The following is an 18738-nucleotide window of genomic DNA, read 5'->3' as shown; positions in this document are numbered from 1 at the left end:
TTTAACATCACAGTGGCTTCAGATCGAATTTAGCAGGTTAATCTACAGCTTCTTCACGGCTCTTCGCCCCCGGGGACCTAGATTATTAAAACCGAACAAACCTGCTCTCTGGGGGGGAGAGAGAGGAAGAATCCGGCACGTGTGTTATTGGATACTGCTGCAACAATCAACCTGCAATTCATCTGATGAGTTTCACCTGCCGCTGATCTCGCCAAACCTTTGCAGGGGGTTAGTTTTTTTTTTTGCCCCCGGTGGGGAATGCATCCTCGTAAATAAGTGCTAGGAAAGGTGAAGAAGACAACCAATTGCCCCTGTGGTGGGCACTTCTCAGCTGGGAAAGGCCAAGGCCAGGTGGAGCTTTTCGAGCTAGGGGAAGCGGTGGGAGAGTGTTAAGCTTTGCTTCCCTTCGCTGGTGTGGGGTAAAATCGCCGCGAGCCGCCAAAAGCGCTTTCCCTGCTCCGGTAGGTAGGGGAACGTGCTACAGAGGAGATAGCAGGGCTGCCTGGGTCACGCTCTCGTCTCCCCTGCCACCGGCTGGGGAAAGAATTGGGCGAGGGGAGCGGAGCAGGAGGGAAGAGCGACTGGGTCTGAGCCAGCTGCTACCCCCGGTCTCTTGGCAACCTACTGACAAGCGCAACCTGTGCTGCTGTGGTAGTCGGCGCGCGGCACCGAAGCCGGGAAGGGGAGCGGCGCGCGGCTCCTCCAGCCCCAGCGGCGACCCCCGCCGCCTCAGGGCTGCGGCTCGGCGCCCGGCGGGAAAGAGGCGTGCAGCCGCAGGCGCGGACAGCTGCGGGGAGGGGAGGAGAGGGGCGAGCCGTGCTGGCAGGCGGAGGGCGGCGGCGCCCCAACCCGGCCGCGCCAGGAGAGCGAACTTGGCTGGAGGATGGGGAAGACGTGGAGGAGCCCGAGCGAGGCGGAGAAAGGCTGCTCCGACCAGGAGGAAGCGAGCAGGAGACGGAGCAGGAGCGCGAGTCGGGGGAGGTTTGCTGAGTCCTGGAAAAGGTTAAGCTCGAGGCAGGGCTCCACCAAGCGAGCCGGGCTCGCCTCCCAGCAGGCACCGGTAAGTGCAGGAGCCGCGGCAAGGCGGCTTCCCTCTTGGCCTTGAGCTGCCTGAAGTTGTCGGCCCCCGAGGGCATTCCTCTCCGCGGGGCGTTCGCGGGCCTCCCCTGGGCGCAGTTAGCGGCCGCTGGGGCGGGGCGGGGCGAGGCTTTTCTCTGTGGAAGTGGATTCGGCCACATCTGCCAGGTGTGGCCAGCCCCCGGCTCACTGGAGCGGCAGCTGTCCGCGTCGGTGCTGGGGTCCTGGCTGTAAAGTGTGGGAGAGCCGGCAGGGGAACGCATCTCCCGGCTCCTGGGCCGGTGAACGCTGCGGGGAGGAAGACTCCCGAGTGTCTGACCACTGTTGTTTTGACTCTTGTCCTGGCCAAACCCTGACTTGCTTGCGAACCTGTCCGTGTGCGTCCGCGGGAACATCGCGGCGGGCTGGCGGGGCTGCTACCCCCACTGTCCGCTCAACCCCCACCTCCCGTGTGTGCACCCACTCCTTGTCCTCTCACTTGTTGCAACAGAAGCTTTCCGAACGATCTGAATCTCAGCCGTGCCTAAGGTAGTGTCTCAATCGTTGCTTGGGGTTCTCTTCCCCCCCCCCCTCCCTTCCCTAACACCAATTACTGAAATTTAATGACCAGATACCTCCACCAACTGATGACGAAGAAAACTTACATTTTTTTTCCTTAAAAAATGCATCCTGCGCTCTGAATCTGATTAGAGAGCGGTACCAGGGAACCTCCTGTTGCTTGTACCTGCCTGAACTGAAAAGCGTCAAAATGCCTGCTTTGGTTGTACTGCTGATGGAACAGATTTACAGACCTCTGAATGGTCAAATAGCACCACCATAAACCGTGTCTTGTACCTAGTGGCATTTTCACATTACATTGTTAGACTTTTTCTATTCCATAATGTTCTGTAACTGCTGCAAGGACCATTCTTTTCTTCTGACAGCCATTAACACTCTTCTGAAAGTTTTGTCCTTTAAAATAATTGTAAATCCTCTTTATGAATGTATGAACTGTTGAACCGGCAGAGGGAAAACTGTATTTAACCCGACACACTATTTGAAGTGTTAACTTTGTATTTTTCCACAAATCCAGACTTTAATAGAGGTTAATAACAGCTGTTTGTTTCTTGCCTAATAACATTACTAGGTTGCTAATGATGACTTGTAAAGTAGATTACAGTCATTTATCAATTTAAATAGTGTATCTGAAAGTACATATCAGATATTAGTGTGGGTGGGGGGGTGTTTCTTTGTTTTTTGTTTTGTTTAAACAAAATGCACAGGGAAAGCCTATAAAGCTTTCTGGGTTGTTACAAGTTTGTTCTTATTTTACTTTGAGTACTACTGCTGTCGTCTTTTGCTTAGGAAAAATACCATCTGTTCTTATAAAAAACCTGTTGCTTCAGTTCTAAGGCTGTATATTTGATTTGATAGTAATTTATTTCAAACATATATGCAGACTTGTTAGTTGTCAAGTTGGAAGGAAAATATCCACAGGTTGAATACCTATGGGGGAAGAACAGAAGGGTGAAAAGACCTATGGTAGGAGGAGTGCCATGACAACCAGAAAACACTTGGAGAAGTAACAGTATTCTGATCTATGGAGAAAAGAAGCATTGCAGGCATTTGTGCCACTTGTGGAAAGTTAGCACTTTCATCTAATTTTTTTCTATTTTTAATAAAGGAACTGCGTCAGACTTGTTTTTCACAGCAGAAATCGTCTAAATCTAATGCTCAGTTAATAGTTCTATTATCAAGATATTTCATAAAAAATACTTTATTTTGAGGGATTGTTCCAATGTTGTCTTAAATACAAAACAAAATTGTCTTTTGTTCTTTAAAACAAAGATTGATTCCTATTTGTTGACCAACTTGAATTTGTCAAATGACAGACAAAATGTCATAGCACGGTCAAAACCATAGTACAATGTTAACTAATGTATGCACATTAACAAGGGGGGAGGGAAAAAGGGAAGGCAACTTTTTTTCCTTTACGGTCTTCATACATCAATTTTCCCCTTCCTCTCCTTCTTTTTCTTAAAATGACATTAAGGTGGCTTATTTTCTAATTCCAAGGTAAATAAAGTACACCATAGTTTAAGCTCCAGAAACTGTAGGGAAGGAAATGACAGTAAATGAGAGAATGATTCTAAATCTTTGTTCATTACTATCCACAAAACAAACAGGGCAAGTCAGCGGCTGTTTTTTTACAACATATCTCCCTTGTATGTGATACAGTGTAGAGTATAATCTCATAAAATCTATTTGAGAATGTTAACTTTCTACAGACCATGTTTAGAACATATTAGCCAATGTGTGTGCATGCTGGAAATATAGATAGAAAAAACAAACATTGAACTGGAGCTGTGTTTCTTTAAACAAGCTAGACTCAACAAACATGGTTTCCCATGCTTTAGAAAGATGAATGCAAACTGGAACAGGTGCAGAGAAGGGCTACTAGGATGATCCGAGGAATGGAAAATCTGCCTTATGAGAGGACACTCAAAGAGCTTGGCTTGTTTAGCCAAACCAAAAGAAGGCTGAGGAGATAAGAGTTATATAAATAAGTGCCACTCCCTCCCTGCAATTTATCCCTTTGATGTAGAGAGAGAGAAGAACAAATGGCTATAAACTGGCCACCAACAAGTTCTAGGCTTGAAATTAGGCAAAGGTTTCTCTCCATCAGAGGAGTGAGGTTCTGGAATAGTCTTCCAAGGGGAGCAGTAGGGGCAGAAAAAAAAATCTAACTGGATTCAAGACTGAGCTTTGATCAAGTTTGTGGAGAAGATGGTGGTAAGATGGGACTGCCAATAATGGCATGTGGGCCCATGGGCGACAGCCAGTAACAAAAATCCCCAACTGCTGGAAATGGGACACTAGATGGGAAGGACTCTGAGTTACTACAGAGAATTCTTTCCCAGGTGTCTGCCTGGTGGGTCTTGCCCACATACTCAGGGCCTAAGTGATCACAATATTTGGGGTTGGGAAGGAATTTCCTCCTGGGTCAGATAGGCAAAAAACCCCAGGATTTCTGCCATCCTCTGGGTCACTTCACTTGCAGGTTTAAACTAGAGTTAAATGATGAATTCTCTGTAACTTGAAGACTTTTAAAGCATGATATGAGGACTTCAGTAATGCAGCCAGAGGTTAGGGGGCTATTTCAGTCTATGCAGGAGGTCACACTAAATGATCATGATGATCTCTTCTGACCTTTAAAGGATTTTGGTTTAGACTCAGACTTTATTTTTCTCAAAATTTGGATCTCTTCGCAGACTGGAACTTTGACCTGGGCTCATCTGTGTTTCAAAAATTTCTCTTCCTATCTCTGACTTTATCCCCAACTGCCTTGCCTCTTGTGTATTCATTATATTTGTTCAACAAGGGTGTATAATTCTCATTCTGTGTAAAGACTATACAGGTGCAAGGCAGTGGAGAATCAAGTCCAACATTCTATTAGTAATCTGCAACCCACAAAGGGTTTTTATAATCTTTCATGATACTGTTCATATTCATAGTTACACTTGCAGGATGAACAAATAACGTAGAGCACATTTTATGTAAATTTTAAAGGGTTAAATAGTTCACAGTGAGGTAATTTAGACGTGAAAGTACTATACATTCTAATGCTTGCATCAGAAGCCTTAGCCCTGGCAATATTTAATGTAAATGAAAAGCTTTGTAGCTCAGACTTCTGCCTTAAATGTTAAAAATTAATGTTAAGTCCAGATGAAATCTACTGTTCCTCCCAAACACCTTTAGATATGTATTCTTTGCCCTGGTCTCCTCACTTGCACCATATAATCAACCCATTGTGACTGTGGAAATCAATCTCATACCTTCAAGGTGGTGATTTCAGATATCCAGTAACTAGTATAGGTAAGGAATAGAACTTTGGCATCCCATTTTATAGCCAGAAGTATTGGCAAAATGAGAGATGCTTCCATTAAACCACTTGTACATTACACTGCTTGAAGTGTGTTTGTCATGGGTACGCTAGTAAGAATAAGTAACACTCTTTTTTTATTTGAATTTGTTTTTATTCTAATGGAAGGTGGCTTGGCTATTTGCCCAGAAATGTCAGAACATGCAGCTAACACCCAACAGAACCTTCTTTCCTCTTTAAAAGAGAATATCCATGACAGGTGTGGCAGATGTCATCTTGTCCCTCTATCAACTGCCTGACTGTTTACTGAGTAAAAATGTTGTGTTCTGGGATTCTGAGCTCCCTGCTCATGAGTAGCATTCACACACAATACTCTGTTTGTTTGGGCAAGATTTTTTTTTTTTAAAATTGTTACACTACACCAGGGATTCTCAAACTGGGAGTCATGACCCCTCGGGGTCATGAGGTTGTTATGTGGTGGTTGTGAGTTGCCCAGCTCTGAAGGCACCACCTTTGCCAGGAACAGTGTAGAAGTAAGGGTGGCTAAGAATGGGGTGCTAAGTCTGCTGTAAAAAGTGATATTGACCGTTTCTTTGCTCCCCCAGTATTAAACAGTAACTATTTTTGAAAACTTTTCTGCTTATAACAATTTGATAGCGTGTTTTAGTCTTAATTTAAAAGCACTGGAAAAGGTAACTTCATTTTAAATAGGGCTATAAATTTAGCCTTTAAAATATTAAATATAAACAATGTAATTTTAATTTACAAGGGGGGGATCTCACTCAGAGGCTTGCTGTGTGAAAGGGGTCACCAACACAAAGTTTGAGAACCACTGCACTACACTTTGTCTACAGGTGCAGCCAAAGTTTAAAAGACTTTCTTTGACTTTCTAATTATGCTACAGGAAAAGTCAGTTATAGACAAGTTTTAGACCTTATACAAGTTGTATTTCCAGTACCTTTATTGCATGCCCTAAGGCTGAGACTTGAAGGAAAGCCACCCAGTAAACTTGTACTGAAGCTTCTGAGACATGTTGATGGATAGGCCTTCAAAGATACTATATTATAGACCTTTAATGTTAAGTGTAGAAAAATATGCAAATGGAGATACCTGAGTTAAAATAACTCAGCAGTATAACCTGAAGTTACTGGCTGCATCGATTTTTGCCTTCACTTCCCACTTTGATAAATGCCTCCCAAAACAATGGACTTTATCATGACTGCCCTACTAGAAAAATTAATTATAACATAACACCACCACCTTCCTCCCCCCTCTCCTCCCCCCCCCCCCACACAAAACAAAAAAACCCCACAAAAAACTATGCCTTGGTGCTAGAACATATCTGTGCTTATGTCTGTCTGCTCTTTTTTTAGATCATCCCCCCCCCCCCGCCCCTCCCAACAACCTCCAGCTCTCTGCCATAACTTGCTTGAAAATAACCAGTTTTTCTGGATGTGCAGCAGGCTTGTGGGGCAGATGACTTTTGTAGTTTGATACTTTTATGTGGCTTTCCGTGCTCTTGCATCTATTGTCGAGTGCATTCTTTAGTGAGCTGGTCTTGCCTATTGCTCGCATTCTTTGTTCTGAAATAACTGTCAGCCTCTATTTTCATCTTTTCAGTATAACACTTTGTCATCACACCCCAATCAACTCCATCTCCTCCTCCTTTTGTCTTAGCCTGCTACAGTCTTCTTGCAATATAACTTAATGGGAGAGGACACCACTGTCCATGCCCCTTTTATCTAAGATCATAAGTTGGGTGGCAGTTTAGGGCTGTTCAGAGGGAACTGATTTGTAGACACAAATTCTTCAGCTGCCAAGGAGGGGTGCCAAGAGAGGCTCCAGAAACACCTTATCATGCACCTCACCTGCTTATGTAGTCCGGTGTGTTATACTGCCTTATATCAGGATGAAGTTGCATCAACAGATACAAAGTGTTTGGTCAGGAGCACTGCCTGGTGGAAATAGCCCTTGCATGGATATCAAAGATTTTTGGTTATTGTGCCCTTATCACCCGAAGAGATTTCAAGGTCCAGCATATTAAAGTCAACTTTAAACAATGCTTCTGTAGAGCCTCCTCACCGGTCAGTCCAGGTGGCTTCAATGACTGATCCTAATTATAGGTGTTAAATTGAGCTGGGTTTATTTAGTTTTTGTTTGCTGATCACTGGGAGTCTGGATTTTTCTTTCACAGCAAGGGAAAATTGACAAGGATTACAACAAATTGTTGATGGGTATTATTGCTCCAGTTTACTTTATACAAGAATGCCTTAATAGAGCTGAAGCTCTCCAGTGTTTGCCTATAAACTGATTGATTTGATTAGATTCCAGCATCTTGTCACAGCATGATACATTTTAACTGTAGCTGACATCTCTAGCCATCAGTCTTCATTGTTTGGTTGTAGAATTCAGAGTAAGTATGAAACTTTTCAAATTGTGATAAGTAACCATTAGTAATTCTGTACCTCTGCTTTAATTTTATTAGTCCTTCCTCTTTGGATAGTGGCCTCTAATTTTTCTTTCCTTTGTGTGCATTGAGGTGTGTGGTTTTTGTTTTTTTTTTGTTTTTTTGTTTTGGTCAGGGTTTTTGGTGTTTTGATTGTGAGGAACAGTGAATGGGCCAGCCTTGGTTTTTGTGGGTGTGGGTGTTTTTTTTTTTTTTAAAAGGAAATTCCTCCACTTTAATATTGGTAGCTTCTAAAAAAAATAAAATAAAAATGGCTAAACCACAAAAGACACAAGCAGTGTGATCTAACCAATACTCAATACTGGCAGCTGTATAAAAATGAGAAAATGCATTCCATGTTTGTATAAAATAATAAATGTATGGGCAGAATCTGAAGAATGTAATTAGCTGTGGATGAAATCGTGACCTATTGAAGTCAATGGAAGTCTTGTCATTTTGGTGTTGAAATCCTGGCCCCATTGAAGTTATTCTAGATCATTAGACTCTGGTTACATGTGGTACAGCTGGCCTCTTATGACCAAAGTTAGTGTCAATACCAGGTGTTACCTTTGTATTGTGTAGTTAGTTATTTTTAACCCATTGTGAGTTGCACAGTGGGATTCTATTTTTGCAATAAAGTTAAATAAAAGTACAACCACTCAACTTTGATTATAACGCTTGAAACTTAAGCAATATGAAAAGATGTCTTTCCTCAGGATATATACAGTAGCACTAAGATGAAATAAAAATGTCAAGTGAGAAATATATAAGCACACAAAATATTTCTAGTTGGTGGGGAACAAATAACATTCAATTTTGAGCTGTCTTTCATTTTTATTGGAATCTTCAAACATAATATCTCCTATTCAACACCTGAGTGATCGAGTGAGTGCATCTGTCTGCTAGCTCAGGGCACTGCTAAGGTGTGGGTATATACAGCTGTGGTTTAGGGGATGCATAGGCTGGTTGAAACAGTCATCCAGTGGATAGGGCATGACACTAAGACATGGAAATAGAACATGTGCTTCTTCCAGCTTTGTCACTCGCCAGCTGGGTGATCTTGATAAAATCCCTTCCACTATTAGAGGCCTTTGTAGCCTCTCATGTAAAATAGGGATAATACTTGCTGCCTTTAAGAACTATGGATGAGAAATGCTACGTAAAACAGGTATTGTAATCTTTTGATATGTTATGTAAAATGTGAGGCATTCACAATGGTCTTCTAAAGATTGCAATAGTGTTAACCTAAGTGCCAATCTGGCAGAAAGAATTGACTTAATTTCATCAAAATAGAGGGTTTCATCAACCAAAACTTTTCACAGAAAGTGTTCATTTTTTGACTCCCCATTTTCCAAAGGGGCTCTCCTCCCTCCCTTCCCCCCCCCCGCCTCCCCCCCCCGAATCTGAATAAATATGACTGTTCAAATTTGTGGAATTTTCCTATTTTTGACTTGTTCCAACTTTTGCCAGTTTTGCTCTTTCAATTAAACTCTTTTTCTTGTCTCCTGACTTTTCCAGTGAGAACATGTAAATTGTAGATGGGGTCAGAACACTTTCCTCATATCTTTGAACTTTCCCATGTGGAAACTAGAATTTCTAGAGAGGGAAACTTTCTGAAAGGGAATTCTTGTGGGAAATCTGTCTTCCAGCCAGCTCTACCTATGTATATTGCTCAAGCTAGAATTTAGATAATTATGTTTTGCTTGTCTAAATTTTCTCTCTACAGTTTCAACTGAATGTAGTATGTTTCAGTTCATATCCTAAACAGTTGCTTGTTACCAAGTGCTATTAAGCAGCGGTTGTATTCTGCTCCAGAGATAGTTGACTTCCGTGGTGGGTGGAGTAATTTCTGTGTACTCTACATTATGTATATTGATTTATAAAGTTCTTTAGGATCCTTCAGCATGAAATTTTTGTAAAATGTGTGACATTATCACTTAGGTTATGAGCAGGTGTTTGCAGTCAGAGAAGAATGTTACTTAATATAACAGAAATATATAGAAAAAAGTGGTGGTACATAAATGTATTCAACACTTAGGTCAAATACCCCTACTCTCTAACTATGGAGGACCAAGACCCAGGAGAACAGGGGTTGCTGGAGTTGCAGAAGGGAGTGGGAGGTGGATATACAAGTTTTGTGCCATGAAAGCTCTTTCTATGTTGCTTCTCTGTGCTCAAGCAGTTTGGGGGACATGAGGGAACCATTCCACAAACTGGGAGGGAGTAATCTCAAGTTCCTGTAAAGATTCCTTGGACAGCATTCTGAACACTTGTCTTGTATGCTGGGTTACAATATTTGGCCCAAACAGGATGGTAAAAAGCTTGTTTTACACCCCCTTCCATTTGTATTCAGGATTTTAGTACACAATCTTTCTGATGACTTGACTTCAGTATACAGAAAGTGATCAGAAATGCAGTAAAGCCTCTGCGGGCAACATGATTGGCTTTGACTAGGGAGGAAAGGTGAGGACTAATGCTAGCTCAGCTGGATTAGCCTGTAATATAAAACACTAGTGGGGATTGCACATCGTGGGGATCAGATATGGATATGTGGTTCCCACTTTGTAAGACTAATTTTCATTTTGAAATGCTTAGCCTTGCTGTCCAAAATGTTGTTGCTTTGTTGTCATACTCTTAATTCTCTTTACTGGTAATGACCCTTGGTAATCCCTTGCAGAGGCAGCCTAAGGTACTAATCAGCATGCTGAATTTTGTAGATCACATCTCTTGTCATTCCTTTGTCTTTATTTAGATTTCATGAAAAAAAAGTATCTATTTTAATCTTGTTGGTTCATGGTAACTTTGACTGCTTTTGTTTGAAGTTGTTTTTAAAAAAAAAAAGGGGGGGGGGGCAAAAATCCCTTTCTTTTCTTTTAAATGTTCCTTTTTAGGTTTGCATGTATCCTGTTTTGAATTCCATCCAGTAGCAATTATCTAAACTTGAGAGGCTTTAAACCTCCTTTTTTGTGTGGCTAGGGGAGTAGGATTTGATGAGTAGTATAGAAATTTAGGCAAAAGTGCCTAAAAATGTCCAGTCTGTAGCTTAAAGCTTATAACATGCAGTGTTTAATATTGCAATATATACATTTCTGCTTTGAAATAAATGGAGAAATTTCCCCTTCTCATATGTATAGATTAGTAATGAAGCCAAAAGCAGTGCTTGTTAGTATTTAAACATTGACCTGTTCCTTAACATAGGAGCACGCATTTTGTTCAATTAGCAAACTGATGAATGTACTAAATGCTGAATAGGCAAGTCACATTTGTTTACTGGAAGCCAACAACATGAACAAATCTTTTCATGTGAACTAATTAATGACAGAGTTGCCTATAGTCTGGTCTGTATGTACAGCACTGGGTCTACCTTCTGTTTTTTAATATTAGTAGCAGCATAAATGAACTTGGTTACAAGCTGCAGATGAATTCTACATACTGCTGCTTTGCAGTGTGCAATTTATTTTAAGGCTTAATTATTATGACTGTGTGTTCTGTTTTTAAAAATAAGTTTCACAATGAAACTTGAAGTAGAAGAACTTACATGCATGCTTGGCCATTATTACTTTCTTTACAAGTGTTGTAAAGCTGTGTATGAATGCATGTTTTCTCCCTTCTGTTTTGATTCTGGAATAAAATAATCCCATGTTTCTAATGAACTAATCTGAAATGACTCTGCAACTACAATTTCAGACTATTCGGCCAAATTCTTTGATACATTCCCTCACCAACCCTTTTGAAGTTAATGGTTTAGATTCTGGTCTGAATAATTCCTGAAGGCTGTATTTCAATTGAGATTTGCTCCCTGTGCCACTGGGAGTATACATTTTGTCTTAAAGATTTCAGCAGGTTATATGGGATGTAAATCACTACAGAATCTAGATTTATGGTTTCCCTGCAGGATCAAAAGAGGGCTGAGGGAGGCAGGAAGACCTTGTTTTAACACACAGCTTTAGTTGCTTAAACTTCATTATTTTTCTTGCCATAAGTTTTTAATTCAACTGTTTGAAAATTCTCCCCAGTATGTCAGCGCCTCCTGGATGGATCTCGTATCATTTTTTTAAAAAAGAGGCTTAGTTCAATTGTCTAGGTCTAAATGAATTACTCCCCTTTTTGTTATTTCTGCAATGATATGATGATTTGGGCAAATACTAAAATGTCTTGTCTGCTCTGTTTAGTTGACATATTAAGAGGATGGATGAGAACTACACCCTTATAAAGGTGTCTGACTGAGAATCCAAAAATCAATAGATCTTGAAAATCTTGGCCCTTAGTTCAGCTGAGAACCTATGTCTGTGTACAGTGGGGAAACAGAGGCTTTGGATTAATGCCTATGGAACTATTGCATTAGTTGGATTGGAAGTCTCACTTCTGTAGTATCGAGATCTGTTATCTGGTTTGTCATCATACATCATATTTTCCTTGAAGGTATGTTAGGCTACTCTTTAAAAACAAATAATCTCCTGTTTCTGAAACATCCGAAATAAGGAATTTGAAGGGGGAGCAGGCACTTCTCACCATGCAAGATGTAAAGTGCACTTAAGGGGTTTAAGGTCTCATTTTTTAATTACAACTGGCATTTCTCAGTCTAATACCGGAGGACAGATCTTGCTTAAAAGTGACATGACTTGTGTTACTAGAAGCATGGGAGCCCAATCCCAGTAATTTGTAACTGGAGGTGACAAATTGGAGCCGTAATAGAGATTCAGATTACTTGGACCAGGAGATAATGGTGTCTTAACCAAAAAAGTGTTCTAAAAGAGCTCATTGTACAATGGGACTGTGGAGTTTATTAAATGTAACTTCAGAACATAGTAGTAACAAATGTTGAAACTGCTTGTTTCACATTTATTAGGACGTAATTCCTATTCTGTTAAAGAGCGTAAGATAATAGCAACTGGAACAAAGTCCTATGTCCTATTCACTACTAACTACAATAAAGCTATTTTTATGACAATATGGTACAATGACCATGTATAAAACACATGCAGTTATTCAATCCACCAATATTTCTTTTTCCAGAGCCACGAAATGCACTCCTACTGCAAGAAATTAAGTTCTTCAAAAACCTCGTGATCGCATTTCTAGCCTCTGTATAGGCAGGTGTCTGGTGAAAGATTTCACAGGTCCTCTGTAAATAAACAGGCAGAGGAAACCACAGTGCCAGTGACTGAGTGGTGTAAACATGTTTGTGGGACATAAGGTGTAATGAGGCAGACACCATGTAGTAACTTAAATTGATAATGTGGCAACTTATTATAGATGTTTACTTCACATTACTTCCACTGAATGATTATGACATGGTATTTAGTGTGATTATTTTTCAGCATTTTTATATGCTTACATATTTATCTTGTTATGATTGCACATGGTGTGATTTTTATTTTTTTAGTAACTGATCTGATGAAAACTATGGAACAAATTAAGCATTTGTGCAAGCTGAAACTTTACTGAAATCCATGTAGTTACCCTAGCGTTGAATTTGGCTCAGAATGTCTATTTTCTTTTAAGCCAATGTATGTCTAAAACTGTCAGACAAACTCCAAAATAGGTGAGTTTCATTTCCCCTTTTCAAGAGGGAAAATAATAAGGGGAAACATAAATATATTTGCCATATGAGACTGCAATTTAGACGTGGAGCTGACTGCCTTTCATTGCAAATAATCTCTCATCTGAAAATATTACACAAAACATCATGTCAAAATAGACTGCCCCATTATGCCCACTGAGGTATTGCCTCTTCTTTGGGCTCTTGAGTTCCGTGTGTCTCTGTATGACACAGAGAAATGGCTTAATTTCATATTCTGAACCCAGTTCTTTGACTCCACACTGGAAGTGCATGGGTGTATGTAGCCCAAGAATTAGGGACAGCCATGCTGATTAAATAGCTATTCATACACACTTAAACACTGGTAGCTAGTTGTGCAGTGGGATGATATCTCAAGCAGTCAGGAATTGCAAGAAGACGCTGTTGCTTGTGTTCTTAATAAAAGGTGGGCCTAGCTGAGGCACATCACAGTAATGAGCATATGGCATGCTCAGAGTGCCCTGGAAACATGGAGAGGAAGCCACAGGCTGGAGAAGAGAGTGTGAGTGCATGTTTTGAGGTGTCTTGCAGACTGGAAAGAAGTTACCACTTGGATCTAGAAGAACCAACATTGGGAGAAATGATGTGGTGACAATGGAAAAAATTGAGACGGGTACTCCAGGAGAAGAGCAAAGAGGTGGCAAGGCAGGCAAGAAAGATAGTCTTGGCAGTGAGGGATAAAAATGATGTGTTATAGGAATCTCTGTATAATCCTAGAAATCATCTAGTGAAGTCCTTCCCCCACTCTGAGGCAGGATTTAAGGATATCTAGACCATCTGACTGATTTATCTAACCTGTTCCAAAAAACTTCCAAAGACTGGCATTTCCTAGTTAACCTGTACTAATGCTTAACTATCCTTATAGTTAGGAAAAACTTAATCTCTAACCTAAATCTCCTTTGCTGCAAACTGAGTCAATGAAAAGCCACTACTCATGTAGGTAAGAACACTTGCTCTTGCTTTGCACTAGAACTACCTCCATTACAATAGGACGGAACTCTGTGTGTTGAGAACTGTTTCAAGGACAGGAGGAAAAAACTTGGAGTTTCAGCTGCCAAGTTTTGAATCAACATTAGAAACTTTTGTAATGCATGTTTTAGTTCAAGCCCATTTCTAGTTTAAAAACTTCTTGTGGCAGTGAAGTTGTTAGTATAAATGTTTCATGAGTTATGATCCAGATAATGAACTAGGATGGGCTGAAGAAATGACTTTCCTCTCTGAAAGTACAATTGCAGCAGTTTTGAGCTATCAATATTGACCCTTCATCCTACGATGCAGTTAGTTAATCTCATCACAGTGGGCTTAAATTCATTTTTGATCTAACTCAGTTGAAGCTAGAGAAGTTATAATTTGTCCTAGTGTCCACAGGTGTTGCAGGATGATTAGGCTATATAATAACGTTTTTGGAGAATATGAAAGGGTATAATTGAAAACTTAGGGATACTAGCAGGGTTAAAAGGGTATGAAATAAGTGTATGGCATGTGGTTTTTTATTTTTTTTTTTTTATTTTGTTTTTTTTTGTCATGGATTGTATTTTAATTTGACTTCAATCTCCACATCCCTCTGTCAATAAGCTTTTATAAATGCTGTTAACCTTCTTCCCCCTTTTCTAAATGTCCCAGAAGGTGCTCATGGCCCTACTTATGGATTTCAGACCAACGCATTTATAGCCTCACAAATGTGGCAGTATCTTATCAGTATATCTGAATCCTTATAACAATTCACCTCTATATACATTTCTCAGAAGATCAGTTACACATGTCTAATTAGGTTCACAGTAGGGTTACTGTATGTAGGTCTGACTACTTAATGGGAGAAGTGTCAAGTACTGGAATAACTGCAGAATAAACAAATAATATTTGTAGGGGCTACTTTAGCTATAGGCATGCTAAGCAGCTGCTTGGGCCAGCTACTCCAAACCCAAGTGGTTCTGTGATCCCTGTGCACCAGAATGCAGTAGCATTCACTAAAATTTGGCCCAGCTGCCCCTTCCATTCATGATGGAGGGGTGGCCAGGTCCAACTTGAGTGAATGGTGTGGTCATCTGATGCTTGGTCCCTTCCAAGTTAACTGTTGGTGGACTCGCTGCCACCCACTTCCCCCCCCCCCCCCCCGCCACCTAGAAAGTCTGACATTGACCCCCTCATTAAGAATCTCTGCCCTAGAAGGTCATGGGGGAGGGAACGGGTGGCAGTGTACTGAAGTTTTTTTTTTTTCTTGGACAGCACATTGTCTTGAGCAGCCTCTGAGAAGTTATAGTAGTACTACTACTACTAGTGGCTTTTCTAACTGTGATTATTACTGGAGGCATTACGCTGCAGATGTCAGAGCCATTTTAACATTAACTGGTTAAACTATAATATGGTATTTAACCAGGTGTATAACTGGTCAAAACGTTCAGTGAATAAGGGCAATATTTTCCAAAACCAGTCGATGAATAGCATTTGACCAGCATTAACAGATACCTGAAAGTCAACGCTGAGTCAGCTTAGTTTGGAATAAAAACGGAATGGAAACCTATACAGTACTCTAGTAATATACCTATCCAGTATTTTGGTTAAAGGCTTTTAACTCCTATCCATTTACCAATTTTATGTACCACACACTCCTCAGTCTTTCTGCATTGTCTAAATTCAAGTACAGTACACTGATATGGACCTTTTTAAAAAATATCTTCATGGCCTTTGACATTCTACTCTCCTTTGGATTTTGTGTCAATACTATGTAAAGAGCATGAGATATGGACTAGAAATATGCGGTCAACCTTCTCACTACAGGCCACAAACTCTTATTGCATAATAGGTAGTTTGCTATAATATATTAGGAAGGGGAACACAGAAATCGGCTGCTCAGCAATAATGAGTTGGTTTAAAGCAATGTTTGCATTAATTTCTTGGAAGTTAGCACAGATGCATAAGTGGTTTAATAGTTGCAGGAATCTTGAATAGAAATGTTTTAAAATACTGCAGTGGTCCTATTATGACTTTTTTGGCTTGAGAATAGAACTAAAGTGGTGTATTCTTCTCTTGATGCATGCAGAATTGACCGCGTAAATGGGAATATCTTGTATGCATCCAGACTTGATTATTCTCTAAATACTTGACATAAACCATTTCATGCTGAAAATACAAGCTGTGGGAGCTCAATACAATGTAAAGGGGTTTGCTGCTAAGCCACTTCCCTCTTCCCCCTACTGGGCAGTTTGGGCATCGTAACAGAGAATAGCGAAGCCATTTTGGCACCTGGACTGAGCAGTCTTCTGATTGAACTGAGAGACTAACATTGCACCATAGTTTTAATATTATAACATGGCAACATTTTTCATTGTCAGCTTAATATTTAACTTTTTTCTACCTTGACCATCTTCTCCATGAATACAGTCAGAGGAGCAATCTGTCGCTGCAAATGTGGATGCGTGTAGGTATGCACCATTTAAAATTTTTAATTTCATGGAGGTGGTATTTCTTGTAGTGTACAGTTGAATGACTTTCAAATTTATTAAAATCCATCTAGAAAGCTAAAGCTAATTGCACCTGCTATATTAATGCACTTGTGCATAGTGTCATAGCACATTGCCAACTACGTGTCTCACTGCACGGTATGCTCTACTGCATGAGATGCCTCTAATCAAATTCAGAAAGTGAATAATGTTTAACCATTCAAGCAATCGGGATGAACATCCTATTGAGCCTTATGTTCAGACTTTGTACATTAGGAATGTTCACTCAGTTTGAATATCCTGAAGTGCAACCTAATTTAATTGATATCAGAATTGCAGCTTACTGTAAGTGCCAAGTCTCTGGATCTTGATGTTCTAGGTAAGAAGATATTGCTGCTCTCCCATAAATATGGGAGAGAGGATCTGTTTCAAAAGATGCTGTTTATCTGTGGAAAGATGAGATAGTGAAATGATATATAGCTAATCTTGTATATTGGAGATACTCAACCTGCCAATGGAATAATTGGTTCCAACGAGTTCATGCTACTGGTGATGCAGCTGTGTATTAATGAAAATAAATTGCTTGCTTATTCCTTAATTAGCTGATTTTTATCTAGTCACTTTTTTTTTTCTTGCACTATAGTATAATCAATTTAATGGAAATTGAATTTATGGCCTAACAGCACAAGAAAATAAGACAGATTCTCTGTCCATTTGCTAGGGCTTCCAAGATCAAATGAGGGATCCTGAGACTCCAACATTGTTACAGTGTTTGGACAAGCCCTTGGATCAATGAGTAGCATTGGCAAAGTTCTACTGTCTGAACTTCTTAGCACTAATCTTCTTATTTATACATGCTGTCAAAAGTAACAATGTGAAAATGCTGTGGCTGATCTCTGGTGCATTCTGAAGCTACAGTATTCAGCAATATCTCTTTTATGAGCCAGAGAAATCCTTTCTGTCAGGGATAATTACCCATATCCAAAGGAGGGCTGGGGTGAACTTCATCCATGGTAGGGAGAGTCCCCTTTCTCTCCCTCCCAATTAATTTTAAGCAATGAACCAATATCTCAGCTCTCTCCTCCACAAACCCACATTGGATGGGCTGGAAATGTTCTGGAGAACAAGAGTATATTTCAAGGACTTTATCCAATGCTGAGTTGCTGGAAAAAAAGCTGAGTTGTAAGAGACCCTTGATGTGGTTTAAGAAAACACTACACCATGCATTTTCAGTAACAGCACAGAAAATACAAGCTTGGTATTCCTCAAACAAAATCTCCAACCTGAGAGCACCTGAATATTGAGTGGTTTAAAATAATAAATATGGATGTAGATTCAAACTTGAACTTGTCCTAAGTCTAGGGCCTACAGGATTAGATTGATGCAAGGCAGTTTGTTACTTAAATTTGGCTCCTACTGACATAGATGCCTCTCTCTGCTGATTTAGTAACACCACTTCCCTGAGCAACATAGTCATGGTCAATGTATTTAGGGCAATGCAGTGTCAGCGTAGACACTGCATTGCTTATGTTGACTGTTACTGGCTTTCAGGAGCTGTCCCAGAATGTCCCACGCTGACAGTACAATCAATACAAGTGCTCCTGGTGGGGACAGGCATGCCAACACAAGGAGCACAAGTGTAAGTTAGGTTGACATAATTTTTTAGCATAGACATATCATAGGAGTCCTGTCTTTGGAGTATTTTGAAATCTGGATCTTGTTCTGAAATATAATGTCTTGAGATACAAACATCAATGCACTTGCCTACCATTTTCCTGTATATTCCTGTCTCTTCAAATAATGACATTTTAAATCTACTAATGTAATCAGAGACATTAGTCCGAGATTATGACCTGCTAGTTTCCTCTGTTTCAACTCTGCAGGAATGCAAAATCGATTACTCCAAAAGGGGCACTGTCTGGTATGACTGGTATGAATAAAAGCAATTCTTAATACATAGCTTAACAGTTATGAAAATTAAATTCAAATAACAGTTTCCTATATTGAAATATTGAACTAATACATAACGGAAAACAATGGAATAAATTGGTGGACGGTAGAGACACAAGGTGGGTGAGGTAATCTCTTTTATTAAATCAACTTCTGTGGGGTGGGGGGGGCTAACCACTGCAAAAGGAGAACAATATTGGAATTGATTTTTGCAAATGAAGCTAACTTGCTCAGATGCAAATACGTTTTAAATTTAAAGTTTTACACACCATTTTCATAAAATAAATTTGAATATGTAACACATGAGTTGTGGGTTTTTTTCTTTCCCCTGCACTGCTGTTAACTTTACCCAAATAGCATTTATAAAAAGTTAAATATATAA

At 40.2% G+C, this 18738-nt stretch overlaps 1 protein-coding gene across 4 annotated transcripts in view; it reads left to right on the top strand.

Moving 5' to 3' along the window:
• The first annotated feature begins 274 nt into the window (after positions 1–274).
• TRPM3 (transient receptor potential cation channel subfamily M member 3) overlaps positions 275–18738 on the top strand; it is a 593929-nt gene continuing 575465 nt past the window's right edge. For all 4 annotated transcript variants that reach the window (XM_067569296.1, XM_067569294.1, XM_067569295.1 and 1 more), the window contains exon 1: positions 275–1060. In XM_067569296.1, the coding sequence (XP_067425397.1) occupies positions 884–1060 (177 nt within the window). In that variant the 5' untranslated portion in view covers positions 275–883. The remainder of the gene's footprint in view (positions 1061–18738) is intronic.

This window comes from Emydura macquarii, unplaced genomic scaffold (genome assembly GCF_026122565.2).
Source record: "Emydura macquarii macquarii isolate MOO-44397 ecotype Brisbane River unplaced genomic scaffold, CSIRO-AGI_Emac_v2 contig_2897, whole genome shotgun sequence".
Taxonomy (NCBI): Eukaryota; Metazoa; Chordata; order Testudines; family Chelidae; genus Emydura; species Emydura macquarii.
Note: the sequence above shows the minus strand (reverse complement) of the source record. Positions and strands in the feature narration are given on the sequence as shown.